The sequence below is a fragment of the Glycine max genome, chromosome 8 (genome assembly GCF_000004515.6).
Source record: "Glycine max cultivar Williams 82 chromosome 8, Glycine_max_v4.0, whole genome shotgun sequence".
NCBI lineage: Eukaryota > Viridiplantae > Streptophyta > Magnoliopsida > Fabales > Fabaceae > Glycine > Glycine max.
Window position 1 is genome coordinate 46502362 of NC_038244.2, and position 22390 is coordinate 46524751.

Consider the following 22390-nt stretch of genomic DNA (forward strand, 5'->3'; position numbering starts at 1 on the left):
AAAATAAACATATTTCGGACAAAGCAAAAATCTATGTTTGGATATACTTAGAAACGGTAGAGAGAAGTGAAAATTTGTAATATAAAGAGTCTTCTTTATTGCTATTTATTTTATGATTATTTTTTTATATTAAAAATAAAAGGAACACATTACTCTTTCTTCTTTAAGAAATACTTGTACACTACCCTCTCCTTCTCTTATGTTAAAATATACAATTTAATTTATTTAACTTAACTTCGTGTTAAAGTAAAATTACTTACTCCTCTTCTGAGGGATACAAATACAATAATGCTCTTCCCAGTTCACACTTGTGTTAAAATAGAAAATAATTACATGTTTTTTTTTTCTTTAGAAATGCAAGTATTACACTTTCCTTCTTATATCAAATTATAATTTACTCCATTTAGAATAAGTTTTGCAGTTAGTTACCTGATAAATTTCTGAAAGCCTAGATGAGAAAGATATATTGAGAGTTGTAGTTGATTTCCCCTTACGATCTTTCAAACTAATTCAGAACAACGTGTAAGCCAAGTTAGAAGCCAACATATACACTAGCATGGGGTTAATTCATTGTTTGATAGAGACTGATATTAATTAGCTTCTCCCTTTGATTAATTGTAATTGTTATCCTAGATTTATATATCCTTTTCGTGGCAAAAAGGAAGATGAACGTGTCTTCTTTGGTATCATTAAAGAAAGTAACGAGTACCATTCCAGAATATTATTTTGTCGTAATCTATCACTCACCGTGCAATATCAGTACTACGGGGATTGTAATGTAAAATATTGAAAATGACTTTTGATTGAGACTTCTTCATTAGTTTATTCATATATCATTTTCATGAAGTAGAAGCAAAATCTCTTTTTTTTTTATAATTTTCATTTATTAATGTTATTATTTGTCAGAAATACTAATGTACATTCACATACGTCACATACCACATATAAAAAACAAATAAGATAAATTCATTTCTTATAATATTAACAATTTTATAATTAAATATAATATACATAGTAAATAAAGTTCCATTGAAGTAAATAATAATAATTATTATTATTATAAAAATGTGCCAGTTTTTTTACATTTTTTTAAATTATTATAGACGAATATTAATAATATAATTTTGTTAATGTATATATATATATATATATATATATATATATATAGATATTGTTAATGAAAATGCCTAAGGATTTTAAATTTTAAAAAATATACACAAGGAAAACATCAACTTAGAAATGAGATATACAAATATAGAGGCAGTAGATTGTATATTTGAATAATTAAGATTAAAAAATACACATAATTGTTTAAAGTGTTCAAGTGATTAATAATTAGGTTTTAATCTTAATTATTTATATTTTTTTATCCGTAAAAATTAAAAACATGTACTAAAAGATTTATTATAATTTACGCATCAACTCAATTAGACATCCTTAATAACTATTTATATTTGGTTGTATTATTTGGATATATAATTAACAATATTTATTGACAAGATCAATTATATAAGAGTAAAGAAAATTATCAAATATTTATTTTAACATGTTCATCATATTTACCTATATTATATTTATTAAAGCATCATCACTTTGTAGCATTTTTATTTTATTGACTAAATTACAGAAATATAAACTTATTTTTTGTTTTTTTCTTAAATACTGAAAATGAAAACATTTTTTCTAAAATTGAAAAAAATAAAAAATTTAAAATATTTTATATGTGTGGGTAAAACATAATCTCTTGATTGAAATTCACCTTGAAATTTTTCCCTACTTGAAAAAAGGATGTGAAATAAATAAATAAATCATATGGAAATATTTTTACAAAATAAAAATAATTAAGTTTAATCCAACAATTAAAATTTTTACGCAATTATTTAATCCAGCGGATAGCCTGTTTTTTTTCATCCAATTACTTAAGTACAGAGAAATTTTGTTGGGTTAATTAATTTTTAGTTACTCTACTTTTTTATATCCCAATTTTTATTCTTTTAAAAGTTTTTTTTGACAAAATTTAATCCTTTGTTAATTTTTCATCAGTATTTTTAGTCTCTTAATTTTTTTTTTTCATTTTTAGTTTCTCATTTATTTTTATTACTCAAGATTAGTCATTATTTTTGTAATTTTAATTCCTCATTTTTATATATTTTAAGTAATAAAAATAAATAAAAAAACTAAAAATAAGCAAAACAAATTGAGGAACTAAAGATACCGGCAAAAAATCAATAAAGGACTAAAACTTGTTAAATAAATTTTGAGGGACTAAAACTCAGAATAGGAAAAAATTGAGGAAAAATTTAATGAACTTTTTTTCTAAAAGCAAATATTTCCATTATCGAAAATCATGAAAAGTAAAAATCACTTAAATTTTGTCCCACCCAACTACCCCTGTACGGTCAGGGAATCAAATTAACCATGCTTAAAAAAATAGGACTTCTACCAACTGTGTTCAATATTACCAAGTACAAGATAGTAGTAAGAACTTCTAAAATAAAATTTAAAAAAAAAAAACGAAAACCAAAAGGCAACAAAAAACAGTAAAGAATAAAGATAAATGTAAGCGAATTGCAAATACCACATCAATTTTCAAAAGTTGCGGCATTGCTTTACTTAACTTAGTGGGTTTTAATCACAGTGGAAAAAATGAACTAAACTAGTTCTTTTAATTAAATCACACCCACCTTTTTGGTTTTCCATCCCTTTAAGTCCTCATCACTATACTAAAGCACACCACGTGCCCCCTCCTCCTATCTTTCCATAAATGTTCCACTCATTAGTTAGAATACAATGCACAAACACCATCACCATGTTGGCTCAATCTCTATGTTAGATTAATGTTTTAATTTAAGAGTTGGGTTAATTGAACTGAGAATCCAAAATGGAACAGTGAACTTTGTTGTAGCAATGAAGTGCGTTGTTCCCTCTACTGTGTTGTTTCATTTGATCTTGTTCATCTTCCCCCTAGTACTCTCTGTTCACTTACTTTCAGCTTTATCTCCAACTGGGTCCTCCAAACATCCCATAAAGTTTATCCTAGGTTGGTGCTTCTTGCACATGTCTCTGTAGTCTGTAACCTTAATTATAGTGAAAGTGTTACACATTTATAGTTATGGTTGCAGATCTTGTTTTCTGACAATTGTTTGGTTTTTTTGAGAGATGGGCACGTAATGAAAAAAATAAAATAAAATGGGAACATACTAACTATTAATGTTTCATTTCATATTGGAGTATCTAGAAAATTGGATCACATTCGCTGATCAAATTGAAAAATTTATTGCTAAATGCTTATTACGTGAATTATGACATCTTCTACAATTGCAAAACAAACCAGGTTTTTCATTCAATAGTTTACGCATTTCGATTATGCCTTTTTGTGCAATATTTAGACTCAGTTCTTTAGGTACTTTTGATACTGTTCTCCATTTAGAATTGGAGTTTCACCTCGATAATCTGCGAAACCTCGATATTTTAGGAATTGCATCTAAGTTTTTGTCTGTATAAATATGTGTTTTGTTCTCACTTCTCACCTTGTCCTTTTGTCCTTTTTGTTTTAAGGGGAAGACAATTTGGGTCCATGGAAGAATGAAGTCACACAAGTAGCTCAAGCAGCACGTCCTAGAACTAAGGGTACTCTTGTCCTAGCAGCAAACAGAACCAATAGACCTGACATTCTACAGGGATTTCGACGTTACCATGGTGGTTGGGACATTGCAAATCGACATTACTGGGCCGTAAGTTCAATAATTCATTTTCATTATGTACTCAAATGGCTGATACTGAGTCATTATGTATCTTCTTATCCCAACAATATATGATATTCTGGTTTGTTTCCTCCTTGCATCTCCTATTGACCACTCTGGATCTTTGGTCTCTACTCTGTAGGGTTGAAAATTGAACTTCGAGGATGTTCTGGTTGAACTTGTTTTATTTGTTTGGTTATTTTTCTTTTTCATTTTTTCTTCTGCTTTTATGATAGAAGGGTAAATCTGTAGATGTAACAATTGAGCAAAAGAAAAGGGTTGGGATGTTGTGACATTGTACATCATTAAACATCTTTATAGCTAGACAATATTAATTTTCCTCACGCTTGAGACATGGTAAATATGGTGAATCTTGATGCTGAAGTAATAGGATAAATGACTGATATTTACTTTACTCAGTACATTTGTATTTCTACATGCCACACTAGTATAGTTCTTTGCACATTACAATCATAGCCACTTGAAATTTCTTTGCATTGTTTTTTTATTCTACTCTTGTTCAGTTATGTTGTTCTTTGAGAGAATTTCTTTTCCCTCTATTGTTCCTAATAGCCTCCAAATTCTGGTGTTCACTTCAACTAAATTAATCAGTCTTTTAACTATTATATATTCAGTCAGTTGGATTCACTGGTGTGGCTGGTTTCACCCTTGCTGTCCTGTGGTTTATCTCATTTGGCTTGGCACTTGTGATTCATCTATGCTGTGGATGGGGAATTAACATCAAGGATAAAGGTTCAAATCGTTTGCAAAGAATTTGGCTTGTGTTGCTGTTGTTATTCACCTGTGTTGTAACGTAATTCTCTGAACTTTGGTTTTATGTCTCTTTGTTAAAACTTCATTAGATTAGAGTGCTTTATTTCCTCATACTTGCCTTCCTATGCTTTTTAACCGTAAACATATGAAGTTGGTTGTTTAATCATTTGTACTCAAGAATAAACACCTGCACTGACAGCTTGGTGTGATAAAATCGTTTAATTGCTGTGAAATTTTAAGAATCGGCATTATGAAACACAGGCATATTTAATTTTCACTTATGGGAGAAGCTTATTTTAAAAAAAATCTAGGGCCAAGAAGTATCTTCAGTATCTTGTTTTACCTGTCTGTTGTGTAGTTAAAGTTATTCTTGCATTTATGCTGAATTTTGAAGTTGACACTTGAAAGAAGTCCATTGACAAAATTCATCAAATTCCTATCCCTGGAACCAGAATTTAAAATAATTGATTATTCCATTCAAGCTTTAGGTGAATGTTGCCTGGTTTAACAATTTTTATCCTCTCTTAATTCCGCAGGACTGGATGCATCGTCCTTTCTTTCGGGCAGGATAAATTCCATGGTGAGGCAGTGGATACCCTCCATTATGTTGTCAATCAGTCAGACTACACAGTGCAGACTCTAAGAAATGTGACAGAGTATCTTGCGCTTACCAAAACTATCGTGGTGGCAGAGATGTTTCTTCCATCTAATATCATGGATGATATTGACAAATTGAATGCAGATCTAGATTCTGCAGCAGATACACTTTCCAAGCAGACAAATGAAAATTCATTTAAAATACGAAAAGTATTCAATGCTGCGTATGCTTTTCATTAACTTCACATTGTTCGATTCTCATTTACAATTTAATATTGGCAACTGGCATTTGCCATCCATTTATATTGTAAACTGATTCATTTTGCAGGCGTCTAGCTTTGATTATGATGGCAGCAGTGATGATTCTACTGGCTGTAATCGGGTTAAGTATGTATTGATTGATGTCATTATCTTAAATACCATGAGCAAATTTTATAATTACATTATTTCTTTCTCATAATTTACTTATATGTTTTCTTCAGTCCTGTCTATCCTTGGATATCAACACGCAATCCTCATGTAAGTTATGACTTATGATAACACCTTTGCTTATTGCTTCTGTCTCAAAGATCCTTTTCATATTTTAATATTCCATTGCAGATTTGTTATCACTGGATGGCTATTGGTTGCAACCACATTCATTTTTTGTGGAGTTTTCACAATCCTTAATAAGTAAGGGCATAATTGGGTGTGAGATCGATGTAACTTGCTCATTAAGAATGAACTAGCTATACCTTTTCTTAACTTGTTGAAATTCAATTATCTGGAATTTATTTCTTGTCATTTATTATAGTGCAATTTGTGACACCTGCATGGCCATGGGAGAATGGGTGGAGAATCCGCATGCTGAATCTGCTCTTAGCCATATTCTTCCATGTGTTGATCAGAGAACCACAAACAAGACACTTTTTCAGAGTAAACAAGTTGTTACCAATATTGTTAGTATTGTCAATCGGTTCATCTATGACACTGCAGATGCAAGTCCATCACAAGGTAGTATGAATTATTACAATCAATCTGGACCTGCAATGCCACCTTTGTGCTATCCCTTTGACTCTCAGTTTCGAGAACACCAGTGTACACCTCAAGAAGTGTCCTTGGCCAATGCTTCACTGGTATACTTTTTCTCTGTTCACTTTTGAAATTGGAGAGGGAAATGAACTTGTGTGAAACAGGAAGTTAAAATTATTTTGAAAATTGATCAATCACTTTTTGACAAGGAAGTTATTAATGAAAAAATTTATTGAAAACATGAGATGCACTCAATATTACATGGGAATTTAGAAAGATTAATTTTTTGTTGATGGTTGGTTAGTCCAACAATTGTCTCTAAGTTTCATATCCCTTTTGGTGATTGAAAAGTTCTACTGGCAGTCTTGCATTTTAAACCTAGGCTTGTTAGTGTTTATATAGCAGAGCATGATTGAGTAAGAAATAATACTTAACAGTTGAACTACAAATGTGTTATATAATTCTGATTTCTTCGTGTCATTGAACTAACTTAAGTTATTGATGAGAAGTGGTATCGCCAAAGTTACTCTTGTAAGATTTGAATTGTTGTTATATTTATGTTATAGTTTTTATCTAGACAAAACCTTGATGCGATATCTTGCAAGTTTTTTGTGTTGTTTTTCAATTAGAATTAGAGTTTCATGTTGGGAACGTATGCTGACTTTGAATGTAAACATTTATTATTCAGATTATCAAGATGAAACTCCAATTCTAATTGGAGAACAACACTAAAAACACCTAAAGAATTGCATCTAGGTTTTGTCCTTTTTAATTTTTATTCCTTCCAATGGCTTAGAGGCAATTCATCAAATTCTTTATTTGAACTTTTTACAGGTTTGGAAGAGGTATGAATGCAAGACATCTGAATATGGTGTTTGCACCACTGTTGGAAGGGTGACCCCAGAGATTTACTTGGAGTTAGTACAAGTAGTTAACGAAAGTTATGCATTGGAACATTATACTCCACTTTTACTTAGCCTTCAGAATTGCAATTTTGTGAGGCATGCATTCAAAGAAATTACTTCACGTTACTGTCTTCCATTGAACCATTATCTTAAGGTTATCAATGTAGGATTGGGCCTAATTTCAATTGGTGTCTTGCTTTGTCTCGTTCTCTGGATACTCTATGCAAACCGCCCCCAAAGGGAGGAAGCGTTTGTTAGGCTCTACATAGCTAAAAAACTGAAGAACAAATTTAGCAAGAACCCCAACAGAAATTCATCTTTGTCAATAGCAATGAGTGAAGTATAGTTGTACAATGGAAAATTAACTGAATAGAAAGAAAGAAAAAAAAATCAATAGTAGTGTTTCACTGGACCCCATAACAGAGAAAAAAACCAAGGTGAAGCGAAGCTACATCTTGATCGAGTTAGAAGACAATATATACTAGTGAATAGTTGATGCAAAACCATTCACAAAAGGAAGAAATCAATTTGTGTTCATTGAGTAAATAGTTGATTTACACTTTCATCTAGTTATAAGTCCACATCTATTGACTTTTATAAAAATCATTTAAAAATCATACCTGATTTGAATTTTGATTGGTTGTTAAAGTAAAAAAAAACAAAATATTGTGTTGACAATGTATAAGTATCACTCACTTTCTACTATTGTTTTACTTTTGTTAAAATTGTAATATTGTTTGTTTTCTTTTTTACTTATAAAGAATCTGTGGGGGTAACAAAAATTAAACGTCCTTGCAAGAGCAAGAACAACTTGGTTTGCTTGCCTACGAGCAAAACTCAACATCATGTGACAAATCAAAGTGTTATATCTATTTTTTGAAGCACGAAATATTTGAGTGACACTGGAAACATATATCATCTCATAAGTTCTCCAAAAGATTGGTTATTTAAATAATAGTTTGAAAAGAATTTGTCATTAATTTAGTCTTCCATTTAGTTATTTGAGAGATTAATTTGGTGACAAGTTAATTTTTTAACAAATTAGTGTATTGATAATTACAAAAATTATAAAATAATTAAAATCTTTAGAGGACTAAGATTTAATTTTATTTTTAAAAACATAAGCCAACACATATAACATTGAAGGAGTAAGACTTTCTTCTATAAAATATATATATATATATATATATATATATATATATATATATATTATATAATGGATTAAATGCAATTATTCAGTTCCCTTTATCCAAAATAAAAATGGAAACACAAGATCTATTAGGAGAATCACACAAGGAATATGAAATGTCCTTAATAGTGCTTTGTATTATTGTAGTGTCCCCTTGCCCTCGCCAATGGTCTCTCTGTTTTCTGACTCGCCCAAAACTAATGATGTGGCTTCAACGTGTTCCCAATGTTAATCACAAATCGATATTTAACGTTAGCTTTCTGGAAACGCTCCATTGTTGTGTTCACATAATCCATAGGAATTACCTCAATTTTAGGTCTAACATTGTGTTCAGCACCAAAATTAATCATCTCTTGTGTCTCCTTGATTCTCCTCCAATGTACTACCAGATATATTTTTTCTCACTGCCAATAATACGTAATGATAATACTCTTAAGCTTTATAATTTGGTTTTAACTTTTAATATTCAAAGGATGCAACAGTGCATTCTATACTAAAAACATCCTCCTTTTACAACAAACAAAGTAGCATACGAAAAATGACGGTGAAAATTTCATAAATAAATTTCTCTGCATCATCAGTGTTTTATTAGAACAATTTTTTTGAAAAGAAGAAACTATGTATGCTCATTGCCAACATGATTATGATTAAATAGCCAAACCTCTATAGTATAAATTGAGAGAGGGAAGATCAACTTACTCGAGTGTAACTTTAACAGAGTTACTCATAATTCTTATAATTTATTTTCTTGAAATCTAACGGGTAAAATTACCTACTCATTAAACATTAGATTTGGAGAGAGAAAATGTTTTAGGTGTCAAAAAAGTTATCTTTTTCCTTGCAAGGAATTGAGATAAAATCATGCATGTGCTTGGTTGTTCTATACCTATGAACTCTGCCTTCAAGTGAATGATAAAAATAGTTTTGTATTCTTACCCATAAAAATAGTTTTGTATTCTTACCCATAATTAAAGGTGGGAGTAGCAATTCCAGAGGCTTCTCTGGTGCCCCAACCGTTACTAGTTTCCCATGAGACTTCAATAGATCAATCAAGGGCATGAGAGGGTCAGAAACAATATCAATTATACCATCCAAGGTCACATTGCAGCCTACATATATAGTTACAGAAGAACATCATAAGGTTTCATTAAGAAGAAAAAAACATTATAAGTTGTCCATTTACTATTTCTTGTGTAGATGCATGTTTGGCATATATTGGTTCGGGTAAAATATCTTTTTTTAATGGTTTTTGTTAATGCCAACCTTTATTTTTTTCAAATAAAAACTTTCTACTTTTAGTTTCTTAAAATCAATCCAGAGATTAGTGTTAACAAAATTAGTTTTCCAAAATTGTCTTAGAAAGCTATTAAACATCAAACATGTTCAAATTTAACAATCTCACAAGATCATGTAAAGTTGTCTTATCTACTCATTAGTAAAAGCATTCACACGTTGATTGAAAATGTCCATCAACTTTAGTGTGAGTCTTGATAGCACATGTCAAAAGCACTAAAAGATACACTACCACGCACCAAAAAACATGATTTGCAAGCCAAAAGGTCATTGAAAATATTTACGGCATTTGGGAAAGTTCATTGCACAATCTATCGAGATTGTTGCAAGCTATGCACCATTTTCTTCCTGTTAAGGTCTTTGAGAAGGAAACACTATCAATGCCACCATAAGAAGGTCAAATAATATAGGGTTTCGTAAAATTTCATCATCTTTTTTGGAATTTCAGACCGTGTATCGATTGATTTCAATATTGCAAATTTGTGGTTTAGGTCGATGGAACATAATTGTATGGTAATTTGGTAAATATAAAGGGACCCTCCTTATAGTAGTTGCACAAGATGGCAACAGTAAAATCCTTCCAATAACTTTTGCCATTGTCAAAGGTAAAACAACGGAATCATGACTTTTTTTCCTTAAAAATTTAAAAAGGCATGCCACCCCACAAGATGGTCTACGCTTGATTTCAGATAGGCATGAATTAATAAAAAGTATCTACTCAAGACGTGATAGTGGGTGAACGATACAAAATTTTGTACATGAGTTCTGCATTCGACACATTGCACAAAATTACATGAGGAGGTTCAAGAACAATGACATAAAAAACTAATTATCAATATGGATGAATGTCAAACTTCTTTCTATTCATATTAAATATTACTTAATTTTATATTATTCATAATATTGAAATTGTATGTTTATAACTACTTAGCATATGCAAGGACATAACCTATGTTTAATCACTACTACAACAATCTGAGGAAGGAAGTAGATGGTAATCGAGCAATTAATTGACTTAGGGAGATTTCGCGAGAAAAGTAGACTTTCGCATGGGATGGTGGCCGATGATGGGAACACATGACCATCAATCCTGTTGAGTCAATTAATTTGGTGTTCAAGAAAACAAATTTTGTCAATAAGTATGCTAGTAAAATCAACTTATACAAGGTGTGATGCATTGTTTAACTATAAAGGGAGAGAAGTCCCAACAATGATTATATTTGACCAAGTTTATACACAAGTACTAAACAAGATTATAAAAGATGCATAGAGAAAGGCAAACTCTCACATTGTTCTTGAGTTCAATCAATGCAAAACATGATTCTTAATCCAGGAGACAATTAACCCGAGACAAGTTCAGCCCGCAGGAAATTTCACAGTCAAGCTAGATGAGAGGTGGTGCGACTATGATAAATTCTAAAAAGTGCACATGCCTTGCTCGCATGTTGTTGCTACTTGTAAGCATGCTCACCATGAGTATAGAAACTACATACATCATGTGTATACTTTGGAAAATGTCTCCAACATATGCAAAGGATTGTTTGGGGAATTGCACAATAAAGCGCAATGTCCACCTTGTCACGAGTAAAAAAATTTGCCCTGACCTAGAGAAGAAAATAAATTCTAAAGGTCGTTCAATCTCCTCTCGTATACACACCAAAATGGATATCTAATAAGCAGATCAGCCAAAACAATGTTCCATGTGTCACATTCCGGGCCATTCAAAAAACAAATGCCCCCACCATGTAGGCTTAAGTCAACAATCTTAAGTTTATGTTATAATTTGTATTTTAGAAATTTTGTTGTATTGTTTCAAATTTAAGTATTTTGTTCTATTGTTTGTAATTTTATATCTATTTTGTAAGTTAAATATTTTAGTTTAATTTAACTTGTTCATTAATTATGTTTTTTTAATTTTAATAATCAAGTAATATGAAAATACAAAGGATTTCAATTCTAGATGATTTCTTATTTATTGATTATGAATTGTTTTTGGTTTATTTAGTCTTTTGACTCTATATTTTCCTTCTTCCTCTGTTAGTCTCGTATCTAAATATTCTATAATTTTTATAGGTTTTTAGTCATTATTATATTTTTGGTAAAACTACTACAAAATGAAGATATAAGGAATAAAAACATGATAAAACAAAAAATATGCAAAATAAAGGAGTTCAACTCTTCAAAAAGTGAAAAAAAATAAAATATGAAAAAAAATAATGACAACATATGCAACATCATATTATTTTTAGTTCAAACAAAACATAAATATAGATAATTAATGACACAAAAGAAATTTTAAAAAATAAAAACAATTAAGAAATCAATTCCTCATAACTTGGTTAAAAAAATGGACGTTTAAAAAATGGTTAATGGAAAACCGGTTTCTAAATATATACTAAAAAAATGATAGTTAAGAAATTGGTTCTTGAAAAATCGATTTTTTAACTACGTAAAAAAAATAATTTAATTATAGTAATTTGTATCATTTAAGTAAATATTTTCAGCTTGTATTATTTATGTGATTTTTTATTTTATATTTTATAGGAGAAAAATTCGAGTTTAACACTAACATAATTGAAATTTATAATTAAATTATAAAAATAAAAATTCAAATTTTTGGCAATGTAATATTGAATAGAGAGGGAGCGAAACGGTGCGTGTTTGTTTTCATTCTGAACTAATAACTAGGTAAAGTAAAACCCTAGCGCCAAAACCCTGACTGAATACGGAGAGGACAAGAGAAGAAGCAGGGCAGAGTAGGCGCCGAGGTGGGAGTGAGAATTTAAATAATCTTCATCAATTCATTCACTCATTCGATACAAACAACCAAAACAGAGGAAAAGGAAGAATGGGTATATTTGAACCTTACAGAGCAATTGGATGCATCACAAGCAGCGTCCCCTTCTCTGTTCAAAGGCTCGGCACCGAAACTTTCCTTACCGTCAGCGTTGGAAAGGCTTTTCAGGTTTTTAACGTAAGTAATAATTTCTCAACCACACGCTTTCTTTCCTTTTTTTTTTTTTTTCAAACAAAAAATTGAAGATACAGTATTATTATTTTGTTAATTGAACTTCACCCTTGACGTGGAATTTTCTCTCCGCAGTGTGCAAAGCTCAATTTGGTTCTCGTTGGTAAGACTCTGGTTTTTCCTTGTTCCTTTTTCCCCTCCTTTTAATAATTTTGGGTTATATTAAAATTTGCAATTTTCCATGTAGGTCCTCAACTGCCGAAGAAGATTAGTGCTCTTGCTTCCTATCGCGAATACACTTTTGCTGCATATGGAAACAACATTGCTGTTTTCAAGCGTGCACACCAGGTTCTCTACATAATGCTCTGCTGCGCCTGCTTTGTTCTCTTGCAGCAGCATTTGAGGAATTTTAACATTGGCTACTTTTTTTAGGTTGCAACTTGGAGCAGCCATAATGCTAAGGTTAAGTTGCTTCTGTTGTTTGGAGATCATATTGTCAGTGTTGATGCTCGCGGCAACATGTTCTTGTGGCCATTTAAGGGAATTGATGAGAACCTTTTTCCATTTGGGCACATTATGCTGGATGAGAAATTTAGCCCCAGCTGTATAATGCATCCGGATACTTACCTAAATAAGGTAAACATCCTTCTCCCTTCAGAAGATTCATAGAAATTGTATTGTTCCCTTTACGATTGAGAAGCATGTAAGCAGGTTCTTGTTGGGAGTGAGCAAGGTCCTATGCAGCTTTGGAACATTAGCACAAAGAAAAAGATTTTTGAGTTCAAGGGATGGAATTCACCTATCTCCTGTTGTGTTTCATCCCCTGCCTTAGATGTTGTTGCAATTGGCTGTACAGATGGAAGGATTCATGTTCACAACATTCGTTATGATGAAGAGTTAGTTACATTTACACATTCCACACGTGGTTCAGTGACTGCCTTATCTTTTAGCACTGGTAGGAGCAGGAAGTTTTATATTAAAATTCATTAATGCATTGCACTTGCTGGGTGCTGCAGTTTTTTAATACTACTTTGCAGATAATTTGTTTGGTTTTTATCTGTCTTAAGCAACATATAGCTTCATCTTGTCTTGTCTTTTCATTTTTTTTTTGTCTTTTTGAAATGAAAAAAATAACTTTTAGGATTTCCATCGACTCATAATGAAGTCATTAAGTATATTATGTTACTACTTGGCACTTGTTAACATCCCACAAAATTGAATCAGGAGCCTATTTAATTGTCAATACTCGTGTTTTGAAGCCTCCGAGTCAAATTAACTATGTTTCTGTGGTGATATTTGAGGAGCCAACAATTTATCATTCATAGTCTAAGAATTCTTTTGACCCCCCTTAAATTGAATATATCTGCTTAAGGTTCTAAATAGGGGTTGCCGTATTAATCAACTTAATTATTTGCCGTATGGAATATATTTCTTTAATGAGTGTCCTTATGTTACTATTTTTCTGTATTAAATTGAAGAATACATTAATTAAATTGAAGAACTGCCTCTCTTCAAATTTTTCTGTATTATTTAGTGGTTCATGCATATTTTTATTGGTTTGTATATTAGATGGACAGCCTCTTCTAGCTTCGGGAGGTTCATCTGGTGTTATAAGCATATGGAATCTGGAAAAGAAAAGGCTCCAATCAGTTGTAAGAGAGGCTCATGATAGTGTGATCACATCCCTACATTTTTTTGCTAATGAACCAGTGCTAATGAGTTCATCAGCAGACAACTCGATTAAAGTAAGAATTATTTTGAAGGTGCACACATGCATACATGTGATTAAATTTTTTGAAGAACCTTATATGTTAGGAGAATATTCTATTCTGAGTGTAACTTTTGATGGCTGTTTGTTCAAATTTTATAGAAAAAAAATGGAAGGAAGTTGTTTGTGTATTTAAGATATTTGAAACATAACTAGTAAGCTTGGATATCTGCAATACAATACCAATTACTAGCAATTTAACATATTTTCCTTAATTTTTTTTCATAGAAAACTATGAATTTCTTTAATCAGAGTATCTTTACTGAGTGACTATGTTTATTGGGTTCCAGTATGATGGCTTTATACTGAAGTATATGTGCTTTACTGATTATTATCATGATTGAAGCTTTTGCTATATCGTTGTCCATTCTGGTTCATTTTCCATTTAATTGAGCAAAGTGTTTCTGTTCAACTTTTTTTGTTCTATAAGTAAGGTAATTTATTCTAGTGAAGGCTGAAGATAGTTTTTCAATTTTCATCTGGGTGTCTGCTTTTAATTTTTGAATTTTTTTTACTTACCCATTCTTTCTGATGTTGTAATAAAATGTCTGCCTTTGTTTCCACAGATGTGGATTTTTGATACAAGTGATGGTGATCCTCGCCTTTTGCGCTTCCGAAGTGGGCATAGTGCTCCTCCCCTTTGCATAAAGTAATAATTTTTTCCAGGTGTTAATTTATATAGGAATTTTTTTATGATCAATTGTTGTGTACATACATGTTAATGTCTGTATAAATACTATACTGTAGTGCATTTGGTTTATTGGTTATAAAAGTAATGATCAGACTTTTAATTTTTGAAGGAACATCTCGATTAATTATTAATTATGCTTTCAAATAATATTGTTTTCTTGGCCTCTCTATGATGTTCAGCATATGGATTCTTCTGTGTAAAGCTATTTTGCTAAGGGAATATAGAGCTATTTTGTATTAATTGTTTTGTTTGAGATTTTTCTTTATTCCTTTTTTGTGGCTGGCGTTCTTTTTATTTTTGGAAAGGAGGATTCATTATCCTAAAAGATGTTAATCGTATGGGTGAAATTAAGCTATTTAGCATTTGTTTTGGGTATTGTGACCTTACTACATAATGGTTGTCATTTTGCACTTTTTATTTGGCATGTGCCATTACTTACACCTGCAAATTATATGGCAGGTTTTATGCCAATGGAAGACATATTCTTTCTGCAGGTCAGGATCGTGCCTTTCGCCTTTTCTCTGTAGTTCAGGTTGGTTGTCCCTATTTATTTTGGGGAAAAAATTGTTTCATTACTGATACTGTTGTGAAAAATAATAGACAACATTGCCAATGTGGGCAGACAATTTTCTTTGAATATTAAGATCATCCTGAAAATTTACTCCATGAGAGCACTTGTCTAGAGTCCATTGTTGCCTCTCTACAGTCAAGGATGCAACCAAAGCTAGTTCCTTACTAATTTGAATTAAAACAAGTCTTCTCTCTAGTTTCTCCTTGTATGGTTAATGTGCATTTAGATATTAGTAAGTATATACTTATATTTTAATTCTCCAGCCTTTGCTCTTTCTAAGCTGGTTAGCGTGCATATTTATTTTTCCCCTCCATTATATTGGTTATACTTCATGGCTTAATCTTTTGTTCCTGTTTGCTGTGTACTATCTACTCAATTACTTTCCCCATATTTACAACATTGATGTATTTATTGAAATTTTAATAGGATCAACAAAGCAGGGAGCTTTCTCAACGGCATGTTTCTAAACGTGCTAAGAAATTGAAATTGAAGGTATGGCTGTTCTCATTCTGACATATTGTTGCTTAACTGTGCATAAAGACTTTTGGAACTGTTTGCCAAGGACTGTGCCGGGGTTTATGTTAGGTAGGGGGAGTTCTGGTTGCCTAGGTTCTTTTATGTTTTGCTTTCCTTCGTTTTCTGTTGAGTCTCTAGTAAAAATATGTTTAAGCTAGAAGCAACCTGCAAATTCTATCTCTAACTTTTCAGCAAACTTGTCAGAGAAGAGTAAAAGATGCATCTTTTTAAATGTTTCAGACTTAAGATTCAAATGCACATGATATGTTGACATCTTGTATTTGTTGAGTGCAGTACATCATGGTTCTTGTATGCTATGTTCAAACTTGAATGTCATCAAAAGGGAGATTGTAATTATTTTAATTCTATAACACCTGGTTATTAGATCTTTGATAGGTTTTATCCCAATCAGTCTTGTAAATGTATCCAGGTGATAATGCCTCAATTGGGCTTCAGTTTAATGGCAACATGGGTAGGGAGTGGATTAAGAAGTATATGGTACTCTCTGATTCTTTTTTTTGTTGTGAATAATTCATGTTTTATTGAAAATATCTGGAAGTTGGTAACCCAACTTTATTCAATTTAATGATTATGCTGCATTTAGTTATATTTGTGTTGTAATTACTGAATAATTGCTGCTTGTGTGAACGCAATGTGTTTTACACACTTAAATTCAAATTATCTACTTATCCTCTTTTGTTGTGTGTATGCGCGTTGCACAGGAGGAAGAAATAAAATTGAAGCCTGTGATTGCATTTGATTGTGGTAAGTTCTTTCTTTGGCATTTTCTCATTCGGGTGTAATTGTGCTGAAGACCAAACTTATAAATGAAACTTCATCTATTGACTTGATGTTTATATGAATTGATTCTTTTTTTTTTATCAGCAAAGATAAGTTGTATTTATATAGTAAAGAAGTACCAGAGGTACTGATTACAGTATTAGTCACCATAGAAATGGTTCCTCAATCAGGCAGCACAAGTCTGATTGGGAACCAAAATATGGGAAGCAAAGTATACATATATTTTGATCCCAAATGTAACCCCTACTACTGCAAAAGCGCAGCAAACTGATAGATGATTGATGATTATATAACCATAGGCTTATGTGAGTGGTGAATGATAATATTTGTGTTACCTTCTGGCTAGTTTAATTAAGATATAGTAATTGCCACAAAATTTTGGAATTAAAACTGCTTGTTGTTTTCTTTTTTCCTTTTACTAAAAGAATAAAATCACTGAGTCGGAGAGCAGAAAGTTTCTCTGAATTTGGAGGATAAGGGTTCCTCCTTAAGAAAACAGGTTTAAAATAGAAATAACAATGAAAAAGAGAAAACATCAATGGAAAAATACTGCATAGTGCCTAATCTCTCTTCAGTTAGGGAAACTCCCTTAGAAGACTGCTATACACCAAATAGAAGCCAATCACCAAATATTGTCTCTAATCTGCTGTTGAGTGAAAGAAACCAAAATAGAAACTCATGATTAGATAAACACGCAAACACATGTAGTTTATCTGTTTTAGCACTTCCAGATTTCTTTGCTCAATGAATTTATTATTTAATCTGCTGTCAGAAGTATCACAATTTTTTTTTTTTGTGAAAACTTCAGCTGAAATTAGAGAACGTGATTGGTGCAATGTGGTCACTTGTCATATGGATACTGCCCAGGCATATGTTTGGAGACTTCAAAATTTTGTTCTTGGTGAGCATATCTTGAATCCATGCCCTGAAAATCCAACACCTGTAAAGGTTAGGAATTCCACTTCATTCAATATTTTCTGTTTCCTGACAATCATTTCTTTCAAAGAAGATATGTGCAAATTGTTATGCTTAGTACCTGTTTTGTTGCTTCAAATTCCTTTTATAAAGAAAAACCCATTGGATGTGTTGCATAATAACAATACAAAATGTGTGGCATTTCTGTTAGGGTTTCAATATTTAAAAGCATGTTGACAAACAGGGATGGGTTCTAGCTGACTACTGCTTTCATATGGTAACAGGCTTGTGCTATCAGTGCCTGTGGAAATTTTGTCTTTCTAGGGACAGCAGGTGGATGGATTGAAAGGTTTAATCTTCAATCTGGAATTCGCAGGGGTGCTTATATTGACATTTCAGAATCAAGAAATTGTGCTCATGATGGTGAAGTAGTTGGAGTTGCTTGTGACTCAACAAATACTCTCATGATAAGTGCAGGATACAAAGGAGATATAAAGGTTCATATTTGCTGTTCGAAGATACTGTAGTTTCCACTTGTTAAGCTAATAAAGAGAAAATGATAATCACTTTCATTAGCATAGCTACATTATACTGGAAATACTCGTATATAATATATTTAATTGCAGGTTTGGAATTTCAAAGAACGTGATCTTAAAACCAGATGGGATGTTGATTGTTCTATTGTTAAGATTGTTTACCATCGTTATAATGGTAAATTGAATTTTTATTACTTTTCATATTCCATTATCCATGCGTTTGTGTATTCCTAAATCCTAATTCTTTAGTTTTGTTTAAAAAAATAATGTATGATGAAAGAAATTCCTACTGTATAATTCAAACTCACAGGTCATGAAGTGATTGTAGAGTTTTATTGATTTTCAGGTCTCCTGGCTACAGTAGCAGATGATTTAACAATTCAATTATTTGATGTCGTGGCTCTTAGACTTGTTCGTAAATTCGAAGGTCACACAGATCGTATAACAGATTTGTGCTTCAGTGAGGATGGGAAGTGGCTCCTGTCATCTAGTATGGATGGAAGTCTTAGAATTTGGGATGTAATCTTAGCAAGACAGATAGATGCAATACATGTTGATGTACCTATCACGGCATTATCCCTGTCCCCAAACATGGATATATTAGCAACTGCCCATGTTGATCAAAGTGGAATATACCTGTGGTGAGTTTCCAAATTTATTTTCTTTGTTCTTGGAACATAATTTTGTGGATAACGTTTTCTACTTTTCCAAATGTTTGTTGCATCAGATAAATTATCCTTTTTTGGGTTTGGGTGTGTAAATTAATTGTAAGACAAGGTAACATTCTCCATATAAAACATTTTCACTATTATATTTCTTTGGAACAAACAAAAGACTGGTTTTATTGAATTTCTGAAAGGTACAAAAAATACCGATGGGAAAATTGTTACATGTGTGATTTAATGACAATGAATGGAGAAATGGTTCTATTAATTGCAGAATAAAGTTGAATGTGTTGATAAGAAACCATTTTTGATAGTGAGAAATCTTATCAGGGTAAACCAGGCAATGTTCTCTAGTACTTCAAATGTCGATTCATACGCAAGTGGAAAAGAGGTTGTGAGTGTCAAATTGCCGTCTATCTCTTCTGCAGAACATTCTCGAGATGAGCATTATGATGAGCCAATGAATGCATCTCAACCTAAAGATGCTCTGTATTTCTCAACTCAAGATAAGCAAATACCTGAATTAGTTACACTTTCATTGCTGCCTAAGAGCCAGTGGCTGAACTTAATCAACTTGGACATTATAAAGGTCTTCACTTCTCAGCAGTATTCCTTCTCTGATATTGAACTTTTTGTGTGAATCCTTAGGGGCCATTTGGTTTGAGAAAATGTTTTCTGTTTTTACTTGTAATTAAAAAAATGTCACGTTGTTTTCACTGTTCCCTACTTTCAAAAGTTTACATAAGAATCATGGAAAACAAAAAAAAAAATGTTTTTACTATTTTCAGCCAAAAAATAGAAACAAAATGAAGACACGATAGCTTTTTTTGTAATTAAAAGTAAAAACAACTTTTTCCAAAACCAAACATCCCCTTTATTTTGTTAATTTTCATTTCTATTCTCCATCATGCTCATAAATGTCATGTAGTATATTCTGTTTGTTGAATTACAAACTCTAAATTCCAGGTTCGCAATAAGCCTATTGAGCCTCCAAAAAAACCTGAAAAAGCTCCATTCTTCTTGCCTTCAGTTCCATCCCTCTCTGGGGAAATATTGTTCGAGTCTGGTAAGTTATCATTAAAGGAGAATGATGGAACAGATGATGGAAAACAAATGAAGACAAGATTAGATATGCCACAATCACGTTTTCTGTATCTTCTCCAATGTTCAAAAGAGACAGACAATTGTAAGAGTCCAACTATTTTATTTTTATGTGCATCTTGTATGTTGATTGTGGCAATTTTATAATTTATTTTTCTCTGTACATCTCTAGTATTTAACATTTCCTATTGCAGATGCAGCATTTACTGATTATATTAAAGGATTATCTCCGTCAACTCTGGATATGGAGCTTCGAATGTTTCAGATCATTGATGATGATGATGATCAGCAAGAAGCAGAGAAGAGACCTGAGTTGGTATCCATTGAATGGCTTCTGGATTATTTTATTCATGAGCTTTCCTGCAGAAATAATTTTGAGTTTCTACAAGCTGTCATCAGGCTATTTTTGAAGGTTAGGGACTTCTTTGTTGGCCAATTTGACTGTTTATTGAATTCAAATGAATGTGATTTTCTTTTCTGCTGATTGCATGCTTAAAATATTTCTTCTTCTTGCCAGATCCATGGTGAGACAATTCGTCAGCAGTCATGCTTACAAGAAAAGGCAAGGAAGCTTCTAGATATTCAATGCATGGTATGGCAGAGAGTAGATAAATTATTTCAAAGTTCGAGGTGTGTGATTGCCTTTCTTAGTAATTCCCAAATTTAGGTGACAAACCTTCAACTTGCAACCCTCGAGTGATAGCAAAGGCAACTTGTGAGGTCATGTATTTGTTTAGGACTTCTATTCACTGGAATGATAGAAAAGTAGGGCAGCAAATTTGTTAAAAGCTGGTGGATAAGGTTTTGTATTAGGCTAAAATATGTTTTTCAATCTTGTAAAATTATCAAAGTTTGGATTTGGTCCCTGCAAAATTTTGTCTGTTTTTTTGTCCCTGTAAAATTATAATGTGTTACTTTTTGGTTTGAATCAAGGTTTGGATGATTCTAAGCCTGTGGCATTTATTTTTTTTAATTTAAATTTTAAAATGCAATTTTGGAGGGTTAAAAATCGAACTTCATCGTTGACCACAATGCACAAAAGCAACACTCTATCTCCAACATCAAATTATGCTTCTAGACTTCAAAATCCTCAAACCTTGGGCTTCTCATTCGAGCAAGATCTAACCGTGAAAATCCTAGCCCCTACCTCCATGAATAGATCACCTAAGAGGAGCCAAATCCTGAAACAAAAAGAGAATCACCTAAGTTTGTTTGGATCTGGATGGAGATGGTGGCATGTGGCAGATTTGGTTGTTGGTTGTGGTGTCAGAGGTGGGTGATGGCAGCACGAAGGTAATGGGGTTGGGTGCTGGTACAACTCCGTTCTGGGTGGGACAACAATGACGTCCTCGTAGGCGAAGTGATGTAGATGTTGTTGTAGTTGCGGCGTGCCTTGGTACTGAGCTAGTGTTGGAAGTTGGGAGGGAAGTAGAGAGGATGAGGGAGGAGATGTTATAAAACAAACCACCTGATTCGGTGGCGAAGGTTGTTGAATGTCGACAATAGCGAGAAATGAGGATCAGAGCAATATTCAAAGGGGAATCGCATGTGTGAGTTTGAAGGAGGTGCCTAGACATATTTACCTGGAGCTATGGTGTGTGCAAGTAAAGATATAAAGCTTTCAGCTCAAAAATGAAGAGCGACATTCAAGGAACTTTTGAGCCTTTATTGGTGCATTTTGTGGTTATGCGTATGCCATTTATAAATAAAATTCAATGGTTAAAGTTCTTTGCACGAATATGGATTTAATTTTTAGGGTTTTTTTAACTATCTATCCCTGTAGGCATAGATAGTGAGACTAATCAATGAACTTGGTTTTGCATTTAAACCAAAAGTTAGGAAGACGTTGAAGGTTTTGAAGGAGAGGGAAGAGGCATTTGGAAATTTGTGGAAGTTTTTTTCAATTTGTGTGGGGGTTTTAACCCCAGAAATTGTAAGGGAGTGACACGTTGATAAGGGAATCAACCCTATTCATATGTTTTGTGACTTTAGACGAAAAATATATTTTAACTTTCATATTATCATTGTCAAGTTTAAGAGGGTTATTGGAACGAGGAATTCTTGTAACAGGATTTAGTATGGTATACTCATCATACTATAGCAATTTTTGTAACTTATATTTGTATCAGTCAAATTACAATTTACATTCTTCATCAGTGTTTTACGTAATAGAAATTTTCCAGTTTTATGCACTTCTCTTGCCTCCTTTGCTGGCAGTTTTGTAGTCGACAGGGTAGATGAGCATCTAAATGGAAGATAGATGCAAAAGATATGCAAAAGCAGAAAAATAAAACTCAATTTTTTTTACATGATTATGCTATTGCTCTTGACCCTTTGCTAGGACAA

At 32.2% G+C, this 22390-nt stretch overlaps 2 protein-coding genes across 2 annotated transcripts; both read left to right on the forward strand.

The window, feature by feature from the left end:
* Nucleotides 1–2356: 2356 nt before the first annotated feature.
* Nucleotides 2357–7424, forward strand: LOC100796983 (uncharacterized). The gene is made up of 9 exons (XM_003530848.5): nucleotides 2357–3040; nucleotides 3559–3734; nucleotides 4379–4557; nucleotides 5054–5338; nucleotides 5443–5501; nucleotides 5597–5633; nucleotides 5715–5786; nucleotides 5908–6229; nucleotides 6960–7424. Exons 1-9 carry the CDS (start codon nucleotides 2908–2910, stop codon nucleotides 7374–7376), a joined length of 1680 nt encoding a protein of 559 aa, XP_003530896.1. The 5' UTR covers nucleotides 2357–2907; the 3' UTR covers nucleotides 7377–7424.
* A 4748-nt stretch (nucleotides 7425–12172) lies between these two features.
* LOC100798946 (WD repeat-containing protein 36) lies at nucleotides 12173–20917 on the forward strand. The gene is made up of 18 exons (XM_003532268.5): nucleotides 12173–12486; nucleotides 12616–12643; nucleotides 12728–12828; nucleotides 12913–13116; nucleotides 13192–13435; nucleotides 14050–14225; nucleotides 14815–14897; nucleotides 15399–15471; nucleotides 15937–16002; nucleotides 16749–16791; nucleotides 17636–17775; nucleotides 18027–18239; nucleotides 18369–18453; nucleotides 18625–18919; nucleotides 19274–19532; nucleotides 19910–20129; nucleotides 20239–20456; nucleotides 20562–20917. The coding sequence occupies exons 1-18, from the start codon at nucleotides 12361–12363 to the stop codon at nucleotides 20709–20711; spliced, it is 2724 nt and encodes a 907-aa protein (XP_003532316.1). The 5' UTR covers nucleotides 12173–12360; the 3' UTR covers nucleotides 20712–20917.
* Nucleotides 20918–22390: the final 1473 nt, after the last annotated feature.

Bases quoted from the DNA above. Each gene is read 5' to 3' on its own strand.
- LOC100796983 (XM_003530848.5), top strand. From the start codon at position 2,908: ATGAAGTGCGTTGTTCCCTCTACTGTGTTGTTTCATTTGATCTTGTTC. The intron at 5,634-5,714 runs GTAAGTTATGAC...ATTCCATTGCAG, and splicing joins TATCAACACGCAATCCTCAT to ATTTGTTATCACTGGATGGC. The intron at 5,787-5,907 runs GTAAGGGCATAA...CATTTATTATAG, and splicing joins GTTTTCACAATCCTTAATAA to TGCAATTTGTGACACCTGCA.
- LOC100798946 (XM_003532268.5), top strand. From the start codon at position 12,361: ATGGGTATATTTGAACCTTACAGAGCAATTGGATGCATCACAAGCAGC. The intron at 13,117-13,191 runs GTAAACATCCTT...GCATGTAAGCAG, and splicing joins CGGATACTTACCTAAATAAG to GTTCTTGTTGGGAGTGAGCA. The intron at 13,436-14,049 runs GTAGGAGCAGGA...TTTGTATATTAG, and splicing joins TGCCTTATCTTTTAGCACTG to ATGGACAGCCTCTTCTAGCT.